Below are 22,846 nucleotides of genomic sequence, written 5' to 3'. Positions count from 1 at the left end.
TTCACCCCACCATGTAGATTTACAATTGAAGCATAAAATCAGATTCTAAATTTTACCTTCTGAGTTTTTACCATGGTGGTAAAAAAAAAAAAAGAAAAAAAGTAAATAAAAATAAACCCTGCTGTTATTCCGATATCTTTGGGCAAGTAGAAAGGCAGAATTTTGCAAGGACAATACAAATGCAATGTTTTATCTTTTCACCTGAGCTACAGTATCCCTTATGATTACCTTATTAAGTGCCCTCCGTAACACATCTTGGAGTCCTGCAGCATTTGTACATCTGGAAGAGTGCAGCGAGGTCATTTTTGGCGGTTCGCTGGCAGTACATGTATGTGCTGAGCTGCCACCCAGCAATCAGGTGTCAGTCCCCTTGCCAGAGCATAGTCTGTGTCAAGCAGACAGCAATTTGTGGAGATGTCGGATGGAGTTCTCGCTTTGTATGAGGGATTGCATCTGCTTAAAATCCTTTGTTAGGGGTGATACCTTTCCTTGTTATTCCAATGAGGGAGCCCTTTGTTTGGGAAAAAAACAAATAGCAATTATTTTCTATTTCTAATTTACTATTTCTATCTCTCCATTTTCCCCCCATAGGCATTTTACCTAAGAAAAATATACTGCCTACTGTATAAGCTTGATGCGTAATTGAAAGTGAAGCTTTAGACACAGTGGGAGTTATACTGATTAATCAATCTCTAACATCTCTCAATGCGCTCTGATTATCTCACAGAGAAGTCCTAAAATAAGTCCATAGAAAATCAGGAATCAATTCATGGGCCTTTGCAGTCCTTTTGCAGATAATTCATATTTTAATAAACTTAGTTTGAAGTCGGACTCTTTGGGGGATTTTATCAGAACAAGAAAACAGGCTTGTTTCTTTCCCTGCTGAAGGAAAGCAAGGACAGACTAGCCGGTACCACAGCATCTGCGACACGAGCAGGGACAATTTTACACACGATACCGTAGTAAGACAAGGACAGGTTGGCCTTGTAACTAATCCTGCAGGAGTTTTGGGTGTTAGTTACTTGAAGCCTGGGACCTGGGCAAGATACTTGTTTTTACCTGCAAAAGAGGGATGGTAATACTCTTTTCCCTGTGCTGTTTGTCCTGCCTGTTTAGGTGAGAGCTTCCCCCTGCCGCAGGAAGTTCTCGGTCAAAGAGGTCTGCAGAGTGTCTATACAAACAGTGTTAATAAATAGGCAGGTATAAAATGAATCTGTTCCTAGCTATGATTTTTGAGCATATTCCTCCAAATCCAGCTCAGCCTATGACATCCCCGGTCATTCAATAGCAGGAGTGAAAGCTAATGCACGCATAAACCACTATTCTATTATTTTCACAGCCAAGCCAAAAAAAAAAAAATAAAAAAAATTATGATATTGTAAGTTTTACATTAGACCTTTCCTTCAGTTCAAGCTGCCACCCTGTGAGCAGCTCAGACACCGGGCTGCATCCAAAGGATGTAGAACAGGAGACGGGCTCTGAGCTGTTTCACGAGGTGCACACTGTCGTGATACTTTTACGAAAGGATACAGACATGTGACGAGGTTTATGCTTTAAACTTTACCTACCAATGGTTTTATCTTTCTAAGTTTTCCTGCAGCAAACCCAACCACTCCTGATAGTGCCAATGTTTTTAGAGGCAGGATTAGATCCTGCAGTGGGGACTGCAGGGAGGAAAGGCAGACATGCCTTCTTTCCCAAAAGAGTCCCAGCCTTCATTCAGTTCTCTTCTGTGACAGCAGGAATAATGCACAATAGTGATAAACAAGGTACATCTGAGAGTGGGTATGAGTTTAAAGCTTTGTTCTTATGGAAAGGGCTGTGAGTTCATCAAGATCCCCATGGAAGAGACAAGACCTGTACACGGCAGGCAGCGAGTTTAAAGGAGGCAAGTGCTTTTTCACACAACACAAAATCACATTCTAGGACCACCCACAAGACGTTGCAAAGGCCAAAAATATTTAAATTTTAAATCTTATTAAACAAACTCTCAGAACACAGGTCCACGAAGGACTATCAAACACAGTGGTCCAGCTAAAATATTTACTGAACCCCACTTTTCTGGAAATGTATCGAGGGGAAGGACAAACCTGATTCCTTAAACCACTGTTCCCAACCACTTTCCCCTTCTGCTCTTTCCAAGCACCCACCACTGGGAGAGAGGATACAGGGCCTGATGGTCCTTGCTTTTGACCCAGTACAGTGATTCGTAACAGTCTTTTCTTATTGTCTAGGGGATGACTAGAGATTATCAAATACATTTTGTTGTTTTTCAGAAGAAAAAACAGGTTCTCTTTTTCTTTTCTGGAGGAAAAAGGAAAGACTCCCCCAAGCAGATTGAGGAAACCTATGCCTAGGGCTTTTACCTAGGATGTTTGAGACATATTTTTCATGTTTTGTTTAATATCTATCTATCTATCTATCTATCTATCTATCTATCTATCTATCTATCTATCTAATTGTTTAATATCTATCTGTCTTTTAATGTTTTGTTTAATATCTATCTCAGTTTTGTTTAATATCTTTATCAATGATCTGGATGAGGGGATTGAGTGCACCCTCAGTAAGTTTGCAGATGACACCAAACTGTGTGGGAGTGTTGATCTGCTTGAGGGTAGGAAGGCTCTCCAGAGGGACCTGGACAGGCTGGATGGATGGGCCAAGGCCAACCGTATGAGGTTTAATAAGGCCAAGTGCCAGGTCCTGCATTTCGGTCACAACAACCCCAAGCAACGCTACAGGCTTGGGACAGAGTGGCTGGAAAGCTGCCCGGCAGAAAAGGACCTGGGGGTGCTGGTGGACGGCCAGCTTAACATGAGCCAGCAGTGTGCCCAGGTGGCCAAGAAGGCCAACAGCATTCTGGCTTGTATGAGGAATAGCGTGGCCAGCAGGAGCAGGGAAGTGATGGTGCCTCTGTACTCGGCACTGGTGAGGCCTCACCTCGAGTGCTGTGTTCAGTTCTGGGCCCCTCTGTACAAGAGGGACACTGAAGGGCTGGAGCGTGTCCAGAGGAGAGCTACCAGGCTGGTGAGGGGTCTGGAGACCAGGTCATCTGAGGAGAGGCTGAGGGAGCTGGGCATGTTTAGCTTGGAGAAGAGGAGGCTGAGGGGAGACCTCGTTGCCCTCCACAACTCCCTGAAAGGAGGTTGGAGAGAGGTGGGTGTTGGCCTCTTCTCCCAGGTGAATAATGACAGGACCAGAGGAAATGGTCTGAAGCTGTGGCAGGGGAGGTTTAGATTAGATATTAGGAAGAATTACTTTACTGCAAGAGTGGTCAGGCACTGGAACAGCCTGCCCAGGGAGGTGGTGGAGTCACCATCCCTAGAGGTGTTTAAGAAACGTCTAGATGTGGCACTTCAGGGCATGCTCTAGTGGCAGAGATTGTAGGGGCGTTTTTTGTGTGTGTATGGTTGGACTCGATGATCTCAAAGGTCCTTTCCAACCATGAAGATTCTATGATTCTATGATATTCAAGACTTCATCCAGTCTGGTTCAGATTAAAGACTTAAATCTTATTCTCCTGTATGCCAGGTAAGAGGCCAAATCAGCGGACGGTGGGTGATGGAGGAAGAATGGGGATATTTTTGTGGGATTCATTCAGTGACTACCTGCATTTGATGCCATCAGCTCTTTCTCACTCCGGGACTTGCTGATACACAGGCTGGTTTCACACAGTTTGTGGCTCTCTGGCACATCACACACCCAAACCTTGAGTCTGACATAACGAGACAGGAAAAATTTGCAGGCTGAACCTAAATAAGTCTACGTTGTCAGGCTGTTTTTTCTGGCATTTATTGTTTAAATACCTTTTATGCATTATCTATTAAATTGAGGTTCTGAAAAAAACCTCACTTCCTCCAAGAATGACTAAATAGACTAATAAAGAGTATTTCAATATAAAACTAAGATTGTTTCCAAAGAAATTTCCATTCTACGGGAAGCCAGAGCAGGGTTCTGATGACTGCAGCTGCAACCTGCTTATACTAGTCAAAAACTATTTGAAAGCTTTTTTAACTTCTGGCCCCAAAATCTTCCCCTAGCAGAGGCTAAAGGCTGCAGCCCATGAGGGAAGACTTAGGGGTTTGCAAACCAGAAATAATTGAGATAATTGCATGCCAGCCCCCTTCATGCTTTCCCAGCGTGCTTCAAATCTCAACTACTGTTTCCAGCTTCTCTGGGCCTCCAGCTCATTGCAGTTTTAGATTTATTTACGAAAAGGTCACAAACCACATCTTTTGGACAGGACGTTACCAATTGCCTTGCAAGTCTCTTACCAGTAGAAGAAATGCTTAGTGGTTGAGACCAGAAAAGGGAGTTTTTGTTACTTTCTTCGAGCACTGGGTTGAAGCCAAGCAGTGTTAACTCGACTCTTCATTCTTCTCTCTTGTGCCTGCTTCTTTCCAAAGCCCTTGCCAAAATCCTGAGAGGATGTTATACCTACAGCTTAATTTATTTCCTACAAAGACCTCCTGGGATTTGAACCTCTGTTATAAATCTGAAGCTTAAAATTTAATAAAAAACACAGGGGTCTTTTATGTTATAGAAGAATCTCCCAGAAACCTGGTAAATAGCATCACACTCTTTAAGCCATGGTTGTATATTTGCTAAGATAAGATAGTTGCAGCCTCTGATCACCTGGCAATACAAATTTGATTTGAATCACCCCTAAGTACATGCCTAAATATCTGTTGAATACATCAGAACATTCAATACTACATTTACGCTGGCTTTGTGCTTTAGACTAGGTGTGTATCACAGATTTTCTGGACAAATGGAAATGGCCAAATAAGATTTCCCAGGTTCAACATTTTGTGTAATGAAACCAGAATATGGAACCTCAAACCAGGCATTCGCATCATCATGGAAGTGTGGTGGGACTGTCACGGTGCACTGCGTTGTTTCAAATAAAATGTTAAATGTCGAGTGATGATTTAACTTGGTGTAGGATATTAATAACCGCAGCCACAAAGTCATTTAAGCATCTGAACTCACAACATCTTTGGTTGCAACTTAGGATCCTGAGTTGAAGCTAACTTCCCAAACAACATTGCTGGCCTGACCCCAATATCTGTTGGTGTTTTGGAGAAGACTAACGTACAATGTGGCATAAAACTGCCTCTCTTTTGACTCTGAGTGGAGTCTTCATCATTCACCATGGGATTTCACTGGTCAGACACAACTGCAATTGTACGTGCTCCACAGTCTTTCTGACTGAAGGGCACTGTCAAAACATGAAAGAGCATCTTGTTAATAATACCTGAGGTTCATACTACTCTTCTCACACAAAGACTTCAAACATGCGTTGGCCAAGATTTTTTAAATTAAGTATTCTGCTGTGCTTAGGTGACTTGATCCTCAAAAAATCCAGGGCTCAGTACCAGACTCTGCCCTGGAGATCAAGAGTCTGCTCTCAGTTGTGTTGCTTTCTTCTTGTACCACCTTAAGCAAGTCACTTTGACTTCCCGTGCCTCATCTCTCCCTCTAGAAAGTGAAGAAAAGGATACTTGCTCACTACTTACCAGCATTAGGTCTTAGTTAACGATTCGATTTGTGGAGCCCAAAGGACTGCAAATAAAATCCAGCTTGCTGCTCGGTATTCTGTGGCTGTGCTCATTCTATAAAGGGCAGCAGCAATAAAAAATAGAGGAAAAAATTGCCCTGAGCAGCGGAATGAGAAGATCTGCTTTAAGAAGACAAAAAGCAGGCCCTGCCAAGTAAGACGACGCCATTTTTGCATAGGCAGTTTTGCAGAGGAAAACAAACGACTACGGGAAATAGCTTTGCTTCCCCCAGCACAAAGGTGGACGGATTCAACCCACCAGGATTCATGCTCACGCTTTCATGGAGACAAGGTACTTCACTCTTCCAGCTTTCTCAATCCCCCTGTTGCCATAACTATATAGGAAACACATAAAGCTATCTCCACCATTTAAACCCTCACGTTTTGACAGAAAATTGGATGATATGACATGCTGCCTTCCAGAACAGGCGTTGTCTATCACCTTGCTGCTAATCTCTGTGATTAGTGACCTGCAATGTAAGTCAGCTATCAAAGACCACCTGTCCCTTTTGCTGTAAGCGCCTCCTAGCATATCGCTTTGTGGTGTCACACTCTCTTGTCTGGGTTTTGATTGATGGAAGTTTGTCTTTTGAGCGGTGACTCAGAAAATAAATCATTCCCCTTGCCATTCATTGAGTGCAATTCTGCAGCACAAAGCCGGTGTGGTTAATCAAAGCTCCAAAGAGCAACAAAAAGCAACAGAACCGAGAATGAGAGGGATAGATATAAAGGATAAAACATAATAAAAAGGATTATTTGGAAGCCAACCAAAGCAAAAGCAAAATAAAAAGAGCTGCAAATAAGCATTGCGTTTACTGCACTACTGCACCAGCACTAGAAAGCTGCTTTTTTGTTCCGCTTCTTCACATATATGCAAGCATGCGAGAAGAGTCCCACACCTCTGAAAAATATGGCTATGTCAAGGAGTCTGGTTTTACAGGCTTTAGCATGGTGAGTAACCCTTTCTGGGGTCAGTGGGATTTTTCTGAGTTGAATAAGTAAAGCCTGAAGGACGCTTCTGTTGTGAATCGTGCTCCAAAGCAGCTTGTGGTCCAGCTGGGATTGTACACTCACAAAAGTGAGAATGGCTATTGCCATTAAGTGGCCTGGAAAAAAAATTGAAAAAAGTGAAATTTGATATGTTACGCAGACAGCAATATGATGAAAGAATCAAAGCAAGCCAGAAACACTGCATTATAGGACAAGAAAGTCCTTTTCAAATAGAAATGGTGCAGAGCAGAAGGCTTTTGTGCTTTTATGGAGGGAGAAGGAATGAGGGGATGGAAAGGAAAATATTTAGAAGCCTTGTTTTTTAATATCAGGTCCAGCAAGTTTATGGAAGCTTTTAAAATTATGAGGAGCAAACATGAGCTAGAGGCAGAAAGAAACTGGTGGCTGAGTATGTAACTGAGACGAGCGTGATTCTTTGTATTCACCGTGTGCCAGAGAAGTCAGGAAAAATGTGAGGTGTTGATGGCAACGGTGAAATTGTAACAGAGGTGAAATCAAGACACAAGGAGTGTCTGCTACAAGGAGTAGCAGATAAAAACTAATAATCTATCACAGAAACACTATGAAGCAAATCCCCTGACGACACAACTCCATTGAAGGCAAGGTATCTAAACCATCTGGGAACTGGGCCATAAAAATGAGACGACAAGAACTGCATGTCCATGGAGAGGTGCTGGAAATTTACTTCAGTCAGTTAAATGCAACAGTTCCTTCTTTAAAACTAATAAAAATTAAAAAAAAATCTTCATTATGTGTTTTGGGGGTGACCTTTCTAGTTGAAAAGTTTCTCCTTATAAGCGGCAAGAGAGAGAGAAAGAAAGGGCTGAGGAGAGCTAAATTTATAAAGACATGAATGAATTGGGAATTGAAGCACTGTTATAGAGGAATGCGCATGTGAATGGTGCAAATTTACAGGGCTATTTTTGATGAACTGTAGGAGGAATTTCAGTTTTTCAGCACCTTTCTTTGCGAAAAGAAAAACCTTCATCTGGTGGGAATTCAGTCAATTTCCTGATGTTTTTTTGGCCATTTCCTAAGTTGCAAGGTTACTAATGGTAATTACAGACCCTGTTTGTACCTCGTGGCTCTAACTGTGCAGAAGGGTTTTCTTGGCACGTGTGCCTCTCCCGCTAGAGGGTTTTTAAATGACTGGCCTTGGTAGGAATTGCTGCAATACTCATGAGCAGAGAGAAGCCACCTTCCCTCTTCTCTTTCTTATAGAGTATAGTAACCGCTTCTCACCCACATTTTGCTATCTCTGTCCCCCATGACAATAAACCTCAATTTCAGTGTTCATTATAACAGCTCTTACTACAGCGCCGTTGCGAAGGAACCTGTTTTAAGGTGTTTTATTAAAAGGTATAACAAACCTGCTCCTTTTGAGGATTTCACACAAACAGAGAAGGTATAAAGGAGAGAAAGCAATTCAATAACATTTGCCAAAAAAAGTCACAATTTTTCAAGCCAAAAAAAGCTTTGGTTTGTTTTTTTTTTTTTTTAAGGGAGGAAGAAAGCGCACTGAAAAGCAATCAGATGTTCAGTTCCTGATACTACTCTCCAGTGTGAAAGTACCAACATGTTTGATTCAACACAGCAAATTATCTACCAATATTTGGTAGATCTCTTACACACTATTACTATGTTAAATTGGCCCTTTAGCATGACACCATTTCCTTCCCTATTGCCTCTACATTCAGGCCTTAGTTTTTGCACCTTCCAGACCCTTATTCTGCAAAACATTTAACGTGTGTAAATTTTGGCTGGTGAGTAATCCCATTTGCATTCACCGTATTGTACTTACATAGTTCATGAATGAATTTAAGTCAGTGAGTTCCGAGGGTTTAAACACATGTTTGAAATCAAAGTGGTGCTCGAATCTCTGCGGATGACTTAAGTAAAGCTCGATTATAAGACACTCTCCTCTTCCCTCCCATCTTCCCATTTGTGTTCAATAGTTTCTATGCGTTTTGCTGACAAATAAGAAGGGTGAACTTGGTCTGCTGCCATCACTGGAATAGATTGGGAGAGAATTAAGTGGATTTTTTTTTTTTTTTTTTTTTAAGTAGTGTCTTAATTTCCGGGAAGACTGCCACAGAAACCGTACGAGCCCTCGGAATCAGGTTCTGTCATTGCAAAGCTCATTTTGGAGGTTAAAGGGACAAAACCCTGAGACCAGTCTTAGCAAAGTCAGAATTGCAGAAATAGGAGTGGGACTCTCTCTTTCTTTGCCCAGCTGCAGGTGTTTCTCACAGCCTTGCTCCCTCCTGCAGCCTCCCTTCAGTTCAAGAATTCGCTTAGCTATGCTTGTGCCAGATAGCTCAGCGAGTGAGGAATTCATAATAAAATGTTGTCTTCAAGCTTCTGCATTAGTATTACGATTTGTGGGCTACCAGGGCCTGTGCTTCGGGTCTTCCATCCCTCACAGGCTCATAGTTTTGAGAGCCACAAACGCTACGTTCCGCCACATCCCTTTAAGGTGACCTGCAAAGCTCACAGCGCATCCATCCTCCGCTATTGCGCCGTAGCCGCGTTGTGCTGCTCCACAAACCCAGGGCACAGTGTCTGCAGCCAGGCTGGGGTCTCAGAGTCACGGAGGAGTAAGATTTCATCAGGATGTTCAGGATTTAGCCTTTCAAGAGAGAAATGCCAACAGCATGTGATTCAGTCCTTGCCAATGCATCTCTATAGAGATTTGCTATGAAAAAGACGAAGAACTGATGGGTGTTTTCTGATTCTCTTCCTTTCTGAAGTACTGTTAGTAAACAACACTATTTTGGTATGGCATTTAGAGGCTCAGCGTCTGTTCTTTAGCGGTCAGGAAGACTCAATTCCTGAGAAACTCAGCCTGTAATTACAGATTTCAGTGTTTGGTTTGTGGGTTCTATCAGTATTTTTCCTCATAAGCCAGTTTAGGTATTCAAAAACATATTTTATCATCTTGCTGCAAGTCATTGACTTTTTTTCCCCTGTGCCTTCTGTTGCATTTAATAAACTTAAAGTGAAAATACAATTTATTAATTATTTTGACAAAAACACTTTTAATACGTGTTTTACTTCTGATATCAATTTTCTCTGTGTGCAGGTATATATGCTTGTACACCAGTGCGTATATACATTGTTTTTCCCACAGGCATAAATCCCAGGCCACGCTGTTACGTGAAGCAGAGCACTATCATTTATTTACACTTTCTCAACTCTGCTAAGTTCTAATACATTTCCATCTGAGTAAAGACAAACCCTCTGAATAGGAAGATATTTTTTATACAATTTCCATCCATATGCCACCCTTTTATTCTTCTTTCCTCCCTCTCCCTTCCCACTTTCCTCTTACATTGTCTCTTATTCTTTTGTTCATTGCTTCTAAACCCACAATCTATCAAAACACTTTGAAAACTATAGGACAGCATTTTTCCAAAGTCCTCCGGCTGAGACATTTCAGCATGGCCTGATTTCCCAGAGATTAGGTGACTGATGTACCAAATACGTGCCTCCTGGAGGTGTCTGAATCACTTCCCGTGGAAAGAAGACACAGAAAATCACAATCAGTTTGAAATCCCCAAGTGCATGCCCAGTTCAGACAGATGCAGGCCGCTGCCTGTATGTGTCCCGCTAGCTGTGGCAATTATTAAATGACTCACACATAATTGAGACTTGCTTTCCATCAGTAATTGTTCTAAGAGGGTTTTCCTGCAGTCCATTAAGTAACCTCTCTTTTGTTCGGTGCAAGAATGCATAAAGAAGGCAAATTAACCTTCAGGTGCCCAAAGGCATGAACCTAGATGCTATTTCTTTTCTTCTCTCTTTCAGGTTATTCCAATCTGATCACCACAGGGACGTCATTATTTTAATGTTGAATACTCAGACAAGGGTGCCATGGATGTAAAAGAAAGGAAACCGTATCGATCTCTGACTCGGCGCCGTGACACTGAGCGCCGCTACACCAGCTCTTCCGCCGAGAGTGAGGACAGCAAGGTACCCCAGAAGTCCTACAGCTCCAGCGAGACCCTGAAGGCTTATGATCAAGACTCCAGGCTGACCTACAGCAATCGGGTTAAAGACATGGTGCACCAGGAGGCCGATGAATTCTGCCGAGCAGGTGAGCACATTTCAGCAGATGCTGTGGTAAGCAGCAAGCGTCAATCAGCTGAGAGTTGGGGCTGGGTGGGAGGCTACCTTTGAAAGACTCTGAGGCCAAAAGAAAGATATGTGGAAAAAGAGCAGGAAGGAACAGATGAGATGCACAGATGTGGGATGCGTGCAAACCAATGCCCTTAAGTGGGATACCACTAGCCTGTGTTCGTTAGCATCTACGTAGACACATTTTCTGTGTCTTAGTCTTTCTGTTTCCAACAGCCCTTTGCCACTTCCCACCATGAGACTAGACCCCCTTGTGCACACGCTACACGGTACTGACATGGCGTGGGAAGTCCCTGCCTGCTCAGGAGACCTTTTCACTATGTGTCATGGTTTCAGATGGGACAGAGCTGACTTTCTTACTAGCAGCTGATATATTGCTATGTTTTGGATTTGGGATGAACACAGTTTTGGTAAAACACTCATGTTTTTATTTTTTCCTAAGCACTCAAGGCCTTTTTTGCTGCTCACACTGCCCCGCCAGTGAGCAGGCTGGAGGGGCACAAGAAGTTGGGAGTAGACACAGCCGGGGCAGCTGACCCCACCTGACCAAAGGGATATTCCGTGCCATGTGATGTCATCCTCAGCAATAAAAGCTTGGGGAAGAAGGAAGGGGGGGACATTTGGCGTTATGGCATTTGTTTGTCTTCCCAAGTAACCATTACACATAGAATCATAGAATCATAGAATCATAGGGTTGGAAGGGACCTCTGGAGATCATCTAGTCCAACCCCCTGCCAGAGCAGGGTCACCCACAGCAGGTTACACAGGAACACATCCAGGGGGGTTTGGAATGTCTCCAGAGACGGAGACTCCACCACCTCTCTGGGTAGCCTGTGCCAGGGCTCTGCCACCCTCACAGGAAAGAAGTTCCTCCTCATGTTGAGATGGAACTTCCTATGTTAAATGTTGTGCCCGTTACCTCTTGTCCTGTCACTGGGCACCACTGAGAAGATCCTGGCCCCATCCTCCTGACACCCAGCCTTTAAGTATTTCTAAGCATTGATAAGATCCCCCCTCAGTCTTCTTTTTTCCAGACTGAAGAGACCCAAGTCCCTCAGCCTTTCTTTATAAGAGAGGTGTTCCAGTCCCCTCCATCTTGGTAGCCTTTTGCTGTCCCCTCTCCATCAGTTCCCTCTCCTTCTTGAACCGGGGAGCCCAGAACTGGACACAGCACTCCAGGTGCAGCCTCAGCAGGGCAGAGTAGAGGGGGAGGATGATGTCCCTCGACCTGCTGGCCACACTCTTCTTGATGCACCCCAGGATGCCATTGGCCTTCTTGGCCATGAGGGCACATTGCTGGCTCATGGTCATTCTGTTGTCCCCCAGGACTCCCAGGTCTCTCTCTGCAGAGCTGCTCTCCAGCAGGCCACCCCCAACCTGTACTGGTGCAGGGGGTTATTCCTCCCCAGGTGCAGCACCCTACATTTGCCCTTATTGAATTTCATAAGGTTCCTTTTTGCCCAAATCTCCAACCTGTCCAGGTCTCTCTGTATGGCAGCACAGCCTTCCGGTGTGTCAGCCACTCCCCCCAGCTTTGTGTCATCAGCAAACCTGCTGAGGGTGCACTCTATCCCCTCGTCCAGGTCATTGATGAATATATTGAAGAGGACTGGACAGTACTGACCCCTGGGGAACACCACTCGTCACCGACCTCCAACTAGACTCTGTGCCCCTAATCACGACCCTCTGAGCTCTGTCTTTCAAGCAGTTATCTATCCACGTTACTGCCCATTCATCAAGCCCACTCTTCCTAAGCTTCCCTATGAGAATGCTGTGGGAGACCATGTCGAACGCCTTGCTTAAGTCAAGGCAGACCACATCTACCACCCTCCCCTCATCTATCCATTCAGTCATGCCATCATAGAAGGCTATCAGATTAGTCAGACATGATTTGCCCTTGGTGAATCCATGTTGAGTACTTCTAATAGCTTTCTTTTCCTCCACATGCCTTGAGATGACGCCCAGAACGAGCTGTTCCATCATCTTTCCAGGGATGGAGGTGAGGCTGACCGGCCTGTAGTTCCCCGGCTCCTCCTTCTTGCCTTTTTTGAAGACTGGAGTGACATTGGCTTTCCTCCAGTCCTCAGGCACCTCGCCTGTTCTCCAGGACCTTTCAAAGATGATGGAGAGCGGCCCAGCAGTGACTTCTGCCAGCTCCCTCAGCACTCTCAGGTGCATCCCATCGGGGCCCATGGACTTGTGAATATCTAATTGATCTAATTGATCCCTCACTCAATCCTCCTCAACCCAAGGGAAGTTGTCTTCTTTCCCCGTTACTTCCCCCAATGCCTGGGACTCCTGAGGGCTGGGCCGAGCAGTAAAGACCGAAGCAAAGAAGGCATTCAGTAACTCCGCCTTCTCCGCATCCTCCGTCACCATGGCTCCTGTCTCATTCAACAGTGGGCCCGCAACTTCTTTGATCTTCCTTTTGCTTCCAATATTCTTGTAGAAGCCCTTCCTGCTGAGCTTGACATCCCTGGCCAGGTTTAATTCCAAGGCAGCCTTGGCTTTCCTTATTTCATCCCTGCACGCTCTGGCAGCATTCTTGTAATCCTCCCAAGGGGTCAGTCCCTTCTTCCACTTATTGTAGACTTCCTTCTTCCACTTGAGCTTTTTCAGAAGCTCCCTGCTCAACCATGCAGGTCTCCTGCATCCCTTAGCCAATTTCTTTCTCTTAGGGATGCACCGATCCTGAGCTTGGAGGAAGTGGTCTTTGAATACCAACCAGCTTTCTTGAGCCCCTTTGCCTTCCAGAGCCCCAGCCCATGGGATCTCTCCAAGCAGTTTCTGCATGATGGAGCCCTGCTTTCCTGGAGATGGCTGAAGGCCTGCCTGCCAATGGGAAGCAGTGAATGAATTCTTTATTTTGCTTTGGTGCATGCACAGCTTTTGCTTTACCTAATTAACTGCCTTTATCTCAACCCACAAGTTTTCTCACCTTTACTCTTCTGATTCCCTCCCCCATCACAACTGGTGGGAGTGAGTGAGAGGCTGCATGGTTCTAGCTGCCGGCTGGGGTTAAACCATGACACTATGTCATGTGCCTGCTCCGTGATGAAGGAAGTCAACAGGGATGCCGAGGCAGAAGACAATGAGGGGACAGTGACACTCTTTGCACTATCCATCTGGGCTACGGCAAAACCCAAGAAGCCTGGAAGGAGGGAAGCAATTGAGCTGCAGATGGGATAAACCACCCTTGGCATTGTACGTGGCCTGCAGGCTGTAGGGCTGAGATGGATATGAGAGGTTAGGCAAAGAACCACTTTCAGAATTTACAGGAGTTGATTTGGTGAATATGGGTGACCGTAGTTGTGAACATGTTGGGATTTTAGGGTTAGCACGGGCTCCAGAGTCCTAATAGAGATTCCAGATCTTCTCCCTTTTATTGCTAGCCTGAAGTCAGGGTAGTTACATTTTCACTGCTGCTGCTGTCTACGTGAGGTAGATTTCTGGCCCCTGCTACAGTCTCATCTTCATTTTTCTGTAGAGACACAAGTGTCTTAGTTCAGAAATCAAGCAGGGCTTCACATAAATTATTTTTAGAAGTCCATCAAGAAAGGCATAAAATGGCAAAGCAAGTCAAATGGAGTAGGCAGCATTCCAGACTATGAACATAAAATAGCTGACCCAGGCTGCTCCAAGCACACCCTCTGCAGTCTGGAGAAGCTGATTCCTCAAAGGGGATGCATTTAATGCACTCATTTAACTTGGGGGCTGCTTAATTTCGCTCTTCAAACACCCTGCACTTGTGGTTTTGGTGCAAGACTCATCTTTAAGGCATGCACAAGCAAAATGACTCGCAGAAGTAGCTTTGGTGTTTGTATTTCAGGATAACCGCAACAGGCAATAATTAACAAAAGGGCCAGTAGGTGTTGTAAGTAATACTTTGCAATCATAAAAGGAGTTTCCTTCTTAGCAACTCTGAAGTACTTCATCTTCTCTAAGGAATCTACGAAGTTATAAAGAGAAGAGAACCTTTTAGGTCATTGAGTTTGCTCACTTCAGACAATATATTCACCATGCAGGATAGACGTGAATTAGTACAGGTCAGCGGTTCTCAACCTGAGGGTCTATGAGGCCATGCAGGTCCACGGCCTTCTCCTAAGAAGCCCACAAAAGATAAATAAGAAAAGACAGTCTATTGACAGGGAGTATGAATTTCTTATGCACCAGTTCATACTTCCCTAGCAAAATTTTTTAGGTTATACTGAGAAATAGTAACAACCACTGGTCTAAGTAGCTGAAATTAATTGAGAAGAAGCTAAGATTAACCGTGCCAGGGTGCCAGTTCTACTTCTGCTATATCACCCGCAGATTTTTCAATTTATAATTTTCTCCAAGTTTATCCTGAGAGCCCCAAAAATGGCCTGAAGAGTGTTAACAATAACCCCAGACTTTCTGTGCCACATTTTCCACTGGCAGAAAGCCATGAATGGACCTCGCTTTGTGGTGCTGCTTGGCCTCATGCCAACTGAGACCAAGCCTTATTAGCCTGCTCAACATCAACACAGCAAAGTGGATTTCTCTCCTGCATTGGTTTGGAAGGCAGAGGAGGGAAACATTTCGAAATGACCAAATAAATTCAGTAAATAAACAAGTCAGCATTTAAATGGTTTTAGCTAGAGTAAGAGTGCCAGCAAACGTGCAAGTCAGCACAGGAAAAAATAGACCAGATCTGAATTAAAAAGTCTCAGATATTTATTATCTTCCTTCTATTGACTTGAGTTCTTCCAGCTTAAAAGGCAACAGTGAGCATAGAATATGAAAATCGATGCATCTCCTGCTGTTTATTGCAAATAAATTTGATTTTCAGTTAATTGTAGTAGTCATTTTTCATAATTTATGAGCTGCTGTTACTGGAGAGCATCAGTCGTGCTGCACATTGATGTGTCTGACGATGTTGAGTGTGGCTTGTTTCAGGGGAAGGTGGAACTTGCCACCAGTGCACGAGCAAAACCAAAAGATGGCATTTTCCAGTACTCCATGGAGGATGGTTTAAAAATTATCCTGGCCTTGCACAAAAGTCAAAACTGGAAGAGAAGAGCAAGGTCTCTGGGGAGATACTGCTTCCTGGTGTTTATAACTTAGGTCAAGTTCATTTGCTGCCTCACGCCATGGAGTAGTAGAGGACGCTCTCTCAGACCGCTTCGCGATCAAGTTAAATGGATTAATTTGCCACAAGCTTGCATGCTGCTCCCCGAGCAAGGCGCTAGGATTTGACAGAGGTGTGAGCCCCAAGCAACCTTATCTGTCCACTCTGTCTGAAAGCTTTAGTCTTGTTCTGTCAATTAAAAAGGTGTGAAGTTCATGAGTGCTTTATATGCTTTATGTAGTTTGAGCTGTAGATCCATAACCAGCTGAGCCATGCTTATTTCCTTTAAACAGTTAAACAGTTCCTTCTCTGAGCTTTACATGGAAATGTTGTCCACTCCCATTATTCACCTTGCATTCAAACATCTTCTCTCTGTTCACTATGAGCTGCAAAGTCAACTGAATGAAAAGGTGTAGTAAAACAGCATCTCCTTGGGGCCAGCTGACCATTCGATGCATGTGTGCTATGACACGAGACCTTCCCTGTGCAGCAGGGCTCAGGGACAAGCCAGGGTGTTTCCCCAAGCGTGAAACCAGACTTTGGAAAAGTAGAAATCTGACGGTTCCTGTTGGAGGCACATTTTGCACCATGACATATTTAACATCAAGAAATGTAAACATGAAGAGAGCCACACACTTTTGGGGTTTTGAGCTGGGAGAGAATCACAACTGAGTTTTGGGTACAACCTTGAGGTCCAGACCTGATGTTAGTGAGTAGGTATGAACTTCACTGTTCAAAGGTAGGTTTGGGCCTGAACTTTCCTGGAGATCACGCATTCAGATTTATCTTGTCGAAACATGCCTGAGCTGCAAACACTGCTCTAAAACTGAGTCTGCGGCCTGTGCATAGACTTGGCAGGTTCCACCTCTCTTTTTATTGCAGGGGATTTACTTATTGAAATAACGGGAAAAAGCCAGCTAGACTGAATTTGATCACCGGTGTTGGTATTTGGACACCATCCAGGGCCTGATGCCTCCTACCGGTTGTAGATAAAGTTCCTTAATCTGCCCCATCAAGGCGTAGCGTAACAGGAGCAGGGGTGCACTGTGCCGTGTAAATGCACAGTGCAGCTAAAGGCATTCATGGCTGGCCAAAAATCTTTTAAAGACATTCAGGGCTGAAAAAGAAAAGCACGCATTCATAAATACATGTGGATTAAAATGGAGCCACTAATTGCTCTCCCCAGCTTTCCCGTGCAACTTTCCGAACAAAGTGTGCTAATATTTGAATACACATTCCTATCGATTTGGTCTCATTTTGAAGCTCTGCAGGTAACTAGACATGAACTCAAAAGTAATTTTTCAGGTTATATTTTTAGCCAGCTAAACAATTGCATCTATTTGCAGCCAAATAACCTCTGCTGTGACTGTATCAGAATGAATAGCTAAACTGAGTCAAGGTGTGAGTGGTCAGCAAGGGGAAAGTGAGATCGCCAAAGGAAATTTAAATCCCCAGTATGTAATTTCAGGGATTTCAACGAGCAGAACTCACTCAAATTTCCTATTGTAGTAGAGTTGCCAGGTGTACGGTAGGACTTTTAATCATTGCATGCCTCATTTTGCTTTCCTCCCAAGAAGATTACTTTTTGCCTCTCCTAAAGAATTCCACCGTTTCTCCATCTGTCTTTGCTTTAAAATTTGATGATTTCATTGAACACGTTGAGTTTTTGTCAGTTTCCATAAGTAGGAATCCAGCTGCTTTTTGGTCTTGGCGTGGTCACTTGGCCTCCCACTAACTAAGGCCATAAAACAGGGGAATTTTTGGTATGACATCAGGACTTGAGAGCTGCTGTCCCCCACAGGACGAATGGTTCTGCCACTGATTTGTGCTAGATGAAAGCATCCCCTATTAAAGAGTAACCAGGCTGCTGTGTTTTCTCCCAGGAGCCAACTTCTCTTTGCGAGAGCTGGGTCTTGAAGACGTGACGCCCACACACGGGACTTTGTACCGGACTGATATCGGACTGCCCCACTGTGGCTACTCCATCAGCGCCGGCTCGGATGCCGACACGGAGGCAGACGTGGTCATGTCGCCCGAGCACCCCGTGAGGCTCTGGGGACGCAACACCAAGTCCGGACGCAGCTCCTGCTTGTCGAGCCGGGCCAACTCCAACCTCACCCTCACCGACACGGAGCACGAGAACACCGAAACCGGTAAGTGGTGACCGCGCATGCAATGTCAGCTCTACCAGGAATGCCTTTTCTTACCACTCCACCTTAATCTTCCGTAGGTTTTGTGTTGGTTTTGGTTATTTTTTTTATCAGACCCAGTGAAAACACTCTTCTAATAGCCCCATGTCGTGGCCTTTTGTACTGTCCTACGGAGTGTTTGTTAATAAACTGCTGGAGAGGCTCCTACTTATTTATCACAGCGACAGAGATCATTAAGTGGCTGTAATACTCTCTCTGCTTTTTGTAGCGACCTTTCAGACAAGAAAGCATTTAAATCTCCCCTCCCCTGGCTGATGCTGCTCTTATCTTTGCTACAGATTTTCGGGGCAGATAGATAATTTTCTTCTTTTCCTCACCGGTTCCTTGACAGGAGCCGTTTCATTTATGTAAATCGGCTGGCTGCTCTCTGAAGGCAAACGGTGGTGAAATATTTTTAGAAGCCTTTTTCTTCATGTGAAATAGAAGCTGAAGGTCACAGGATTTTTATCTCCGTAACTGTGCGTCCCCAGCTGCGGGGGGACTCCTGCGTGCGTTTTGTAGGTCTGCGAACCTTTTGGTCAGCAGTTCTGCCAAGCAGTGTAGGAAGGAGAGAGGATTTTGATTCAATTGCAGCTTGACCCGGGGGGTTCACACAGCCCTATATGCCTTTGCACCTTTAATTCAATTATGGCACAGCCTGCTTCTTAATATAGCCACTGCGTACAAGTCATCGGGAGCTCGAGCTCAGCACAGAAAGCTGATGTGAAATGACTGTATTGCTTGTTCTCTTTATGCTTTTTGCCACCGTATTATAGTGACAAATGATGATAACTTTTCCTTGGGAAGCCATGACACGGTGAGACATACACCACCCACATGATTTCATGTTTAACTCCAACAAAATTACAGCCGAAGCTTATTAAGTTTCTGCTCAGAGATAATGATATATTAGGCAAAGCTCAAAGATAAACGGCCTTGTGTTTAAAGGATGTACAGAAGAATCTTTTGAAATTATCTTTACAACATTTTTTTCAGTTTCTTAGCGTAGTATCTTACCAGGTTGCGCCCGCCAGGACAGGCAGACACGCAGTGCCAGGTTATACTGTTTTCCTTCCAAGTCTTGTGTTTTGATCAAAAAACAGAGGGGTCATCGGGGCCAATTGGAGTTTTGAACATTCCCAAGAAATTGTCAGAAAACAACCGAAAGCAAACACCTCGCACTTCCATCCCATTCTCCCGTATCCGAAGCGCTCTCTTGTGCTTTCCATGATGGTGTCTGGGCAGCTGTGACCCTATCCCATACATTTTTCTTTCCACACCTACTAAGAAAAGCAAAGTCCCGAATTTTAGTCTGTTTATTTATTTTTTTTTTTTTCTTAAGAGAAAAGAATTGCATTAGCTGCTGGATTCTTTTTCACCAGTTTCCGTAATGCTATCTCTATGTGTGCAAATGCAACTTTGTACCTACAGATCACTTACAAATGAAATTATATTAGCAACAACACATTAGCAACAGCACATGCCTTGAAAGGCTTTACTGAAAGTAATAACAGAGGCAGTAGTGCTCATGTCAGGACTGAGACAACCTCTAATTCCTCTTCCCTTAAATTTAATGACACACTAACCATTTGTTGAACCACCATTTCATTGCAATTAGAAAAGGGAAGACAGAAAGGTAGAGAACATACCTGCGGGGTTTTTTAAGTGCTGTACAAATGCAAAAGGAGTTTCTTAGGACCCTAGGTATTTGCAGTCTTAAATGTTGAGTGTTTTGAATGAGAAAGGCTGTATCATACTCAAAAATACAAAGTCTGTGTAGCATAAATAAAATTTAGAGAGCGGTGCTGGCTAGTATGTCATTGTATTGTTCATATTGACAAAAAAGAAGTGGTGGAACTTGAAGGAAAATGTTACGATCCAAACTGTGCTGTTAGGGAGCTTCATCTGCTGCTTAGACTTCCCTGGGAAGACGGGAGAGACATCAGGCAGGTTCAGGTCAGGAAAACTGGTCCACAGCTGAAAGACAATATCATTTCAGTGTAGGGACTGCAGTTGAATTGATGGTATAAACGTATCCAAACAAAGGTTGCAGGGGAAGAAGAGATGAAGGACTAAGGACAAGCCTTAACTGTACAAAAAACGTTCACTTTGTAATTGCACGGCACCCATAAATGTGTAAGAAACTTTTGCACACAAACCCCTTGCAACCTGAAACCTGCTGTTGGAGAAAATGAAGCCCGAGATCCTCTTTGTGTATTGCTCTGTGTTTTCTCCCTCTGCACAGAAGCAGCGTTACTCAGGGCCCTCCACTGCTAGCTGTCACACAGGCTATTTTGAGAAATCACAGATTTATAGGAGAAATGTTTTCAAGAAGACATGAAATTTTGCTAATGGCAGCATAAAGTAACATAATGCTATGACTCAGTTTACAGGATACCTTTATTAGTCAATATTAATTGTTGACAGTATTGATAGAAGTTATAGCCTTTAGCTGAAGTCAATATGGAGCTTTATGAACCTGCCATCAATAGAAGATTTTATGGGACCCATTAAACCAACTTTTCCAACGAAGGTTAACGTCAGCGATTTTTATGCTGTTCATTATTTATCCAAAATAAATAATCAAAATTTGCTTCTCATGTTTGTAAATCCAAAGCTGTCGAAGCACAATTCTACCAAGACATTTATTGTGTTCTTAGAAAATGAGAGGTCTGGCTCTCTCGAAAAGGAGGTTTGCGTTTATTTGAGGTGTGGTGATGCCTTGAAGGAACAGATACACTGCTCTGTAAGTGCAGCCGCAACCCACCCCTCTGTCTTTAAGGAAACCGATGAAGTGGTCTGGTTCCATGGCATATTACAGTCCATAAATCACTTGCACAGGCAGCTGGCATGAAAAGCCGTGCATTGTTTTATCTAAACTGTTCCCAGGCTGTCCAGGAGGCTGAATACTTTTACTAGGTTAAGAGTTTGTTTTCACTGAAGAGTTAGCTTGAGTTATAATTCCAGCATTGCCCTGAGCTCTGATCCTCCACACCCAAACAGCCCCAGTGGGTTCCCCTCCATTGGGCACAGGACAGTCACTTTGCAGAGTATGGGGGCAGAGGGGACACCTCATCCAGGGATAACGCAATCACTCTCTGCCGCTAACATAGCAGGCACTTCACGTACGGTTATTCCACAGCGTGACCATCTAATCTAAGCTGAAATTGTGAGCTCCCATTAACAGTTCAGATCCGTGCAGTGGGAGGAGTTTGGCTCCTGGAAGTCTAGCAATGAAGTTAGGAGAAGCTCTTTCCTACACTAGTTCGCACTGTTTCTCAGCGAGACCGATTCAGGCAAAAATTCCTGAAATGGTCATTTGGAGCAGAGCCTGGAGTTAACGGGCGTTACCTCAGATAACCCGGCATGGGCTTTCCACTGAGCCAGCAATTGTTTAATATAGAGAAGAGCACAATGAAGGAGAGCAAAGTAACAGTCTTCCAGAAATTGACTTATTTTGCAGCAAGTCAGTCACATACTAAAAGCAAAATACTTCTAATCATAAAGATGTCATCATAAAAATACAGTACCACGGAATAATTTATGTTGGAAGCCATCACTGAAGGTCTCTGGTCCAGTCTCCTGCTTAAAGAAGGGATAACTTTGAGGTCAGATCAGGTTGCTTAGTTACACTTTGAGTATCTCGCAGGATGGAGAGACCACAACCTCTATGTCCCGGTTCTGCTGCTGACCATGCTTGTTGTGAACGACTCTTCTCCTAAGAGCCAGTTAAAATTTCCACTGCCACAACACGTGTATATTGCCCATCCACTCACCGAGCATCTCCAGGAACAGTCTGACTCCATCTTCTATATATCACCACTATAAAATAGTTAAAAGACAGCAGCTAGATCTCCCTTTAGCCATCTCTTCTCTCAGTTGAACAAAGCCACCCAGATCCTCCTCTCCTTGTAAACGCTTTGTAGGTATTTAGGCACTGGGAGAGATGGTCAGAGGAGTGTGGGGAACTCCAGTGCCAAAAAGTTTTTAAGTGTAAATGACACAAATAGCTGCTGAGAACGGTCTATATTGGATGCTGCCTCAGTCAGACTGGCTGTACATGCTGGCCTCTTGAGCATCCCTCTTTCTCCAGTTTCAATAGTTTGTAGCATTGCTGAGATTTCTTTGACTTCAGGGCCATGCAGAACTGTTCAGACTGAGCTTTGAGCACCTCAGGCTTTTGTACTGCCCAGCGCGCTCCTATCAGATGTAGGGATGGACAGTGTTTGTGTGTAAGCACCCAACAAACCAAACCAAACCAAACCAAACCAAACCAAACCAAACCAAACCACAACACGTTTTTCTCTGCCTTCAATGTGATGAAGAGCTTACAGCTTTATTCAGTGGAATCGCTGCAGGATTACTTTAGACCTGGGTCAACTCCATTTTTAAAAATTTATCTTTGTGAAACTGTAGTTGAAGCCCTTTTCTAAAAAGAAAAAAACAAACAAACAAACAAAAACAAAACCAAAAAAAAACAAAAAACAAAAAAAACCCAAAACAGCAACAACAACAACAACAACAACAAAAAAAACAACAAAAAAAACCAAGTACAGTTTAACTTTCACCTGTTCCAAAGAAGTTGAGGCAACCTAAGGATTCACCTTGGTTTAAATCTGGGGTCAGCGTTAAGATCCACCAAGGCATGTAGTTGGTTAAATGTGAGAAGGAGCAGGAGCGAGGGGGAGCGGTTTTCTGCGTTAGCAGGACAAGTCAGCAGTGATTAATGCTGTGTACATGTGGAGAGTGGAGCTGATGTTTCTCCCTGTCGTCATCTCCTCTTGGGAAGAATGTGGGCAGTATCAAGAGGCCAGAAGGATCTCACAGGCAGGATGAGTAACATCAGATGGCTCGAGA

The 22,846-nt window shown here is 43.9% G+C and overlaps 1 protein-coding gene across 12 annotated transcripts in view; it reads left to right on the top strand.

The window, feature by feature from the left end:
- Positions 1-22,846, top strand: part of TENM4 (teneurin transmembrane protein 4) — a 530,696-nt gene that overhangs the window by 154,378 nt on the left and 353,472 nt on the right. For all 12 annotated transcript variants that reach the window (XM_074572381.1, XM_074572380.1, XM_074572379.1 and 9 more), the window contains 2 exons: positions 10,379-10,667; positions 17,684-17,953. In XM_074572381.1, the coding sequence (XP_074428482.1) occupies positions 10,445-10,667; positions 17,684-17,953 (493 nt within the window). In that variant the 5' untranslated portion in view covers positions 10,379-10,444. The remainder of the gene's footprint in view (positions 1-10,378; positions 10,668-17,683; positions 17,954-22,846) is intronic.

The sequence above is a fragment of the Larus michahellis genome, chromosome 1, assembly GCF_964199755.1.
Source record: "Larus michahellis chromosome 1, bLarMic1.1, whole genome shotgun sequence".
NCBI lineage: Eukaryota > Metazoa > Chordata > Aves > Charadriiformes > Laridae > Larus > Larus michahellis.
The sequence above is the reverse complement of the archived record's forward strand: the minus strand, read 5'-3'. Positions and strand labels throughout refer to the sequence as shown.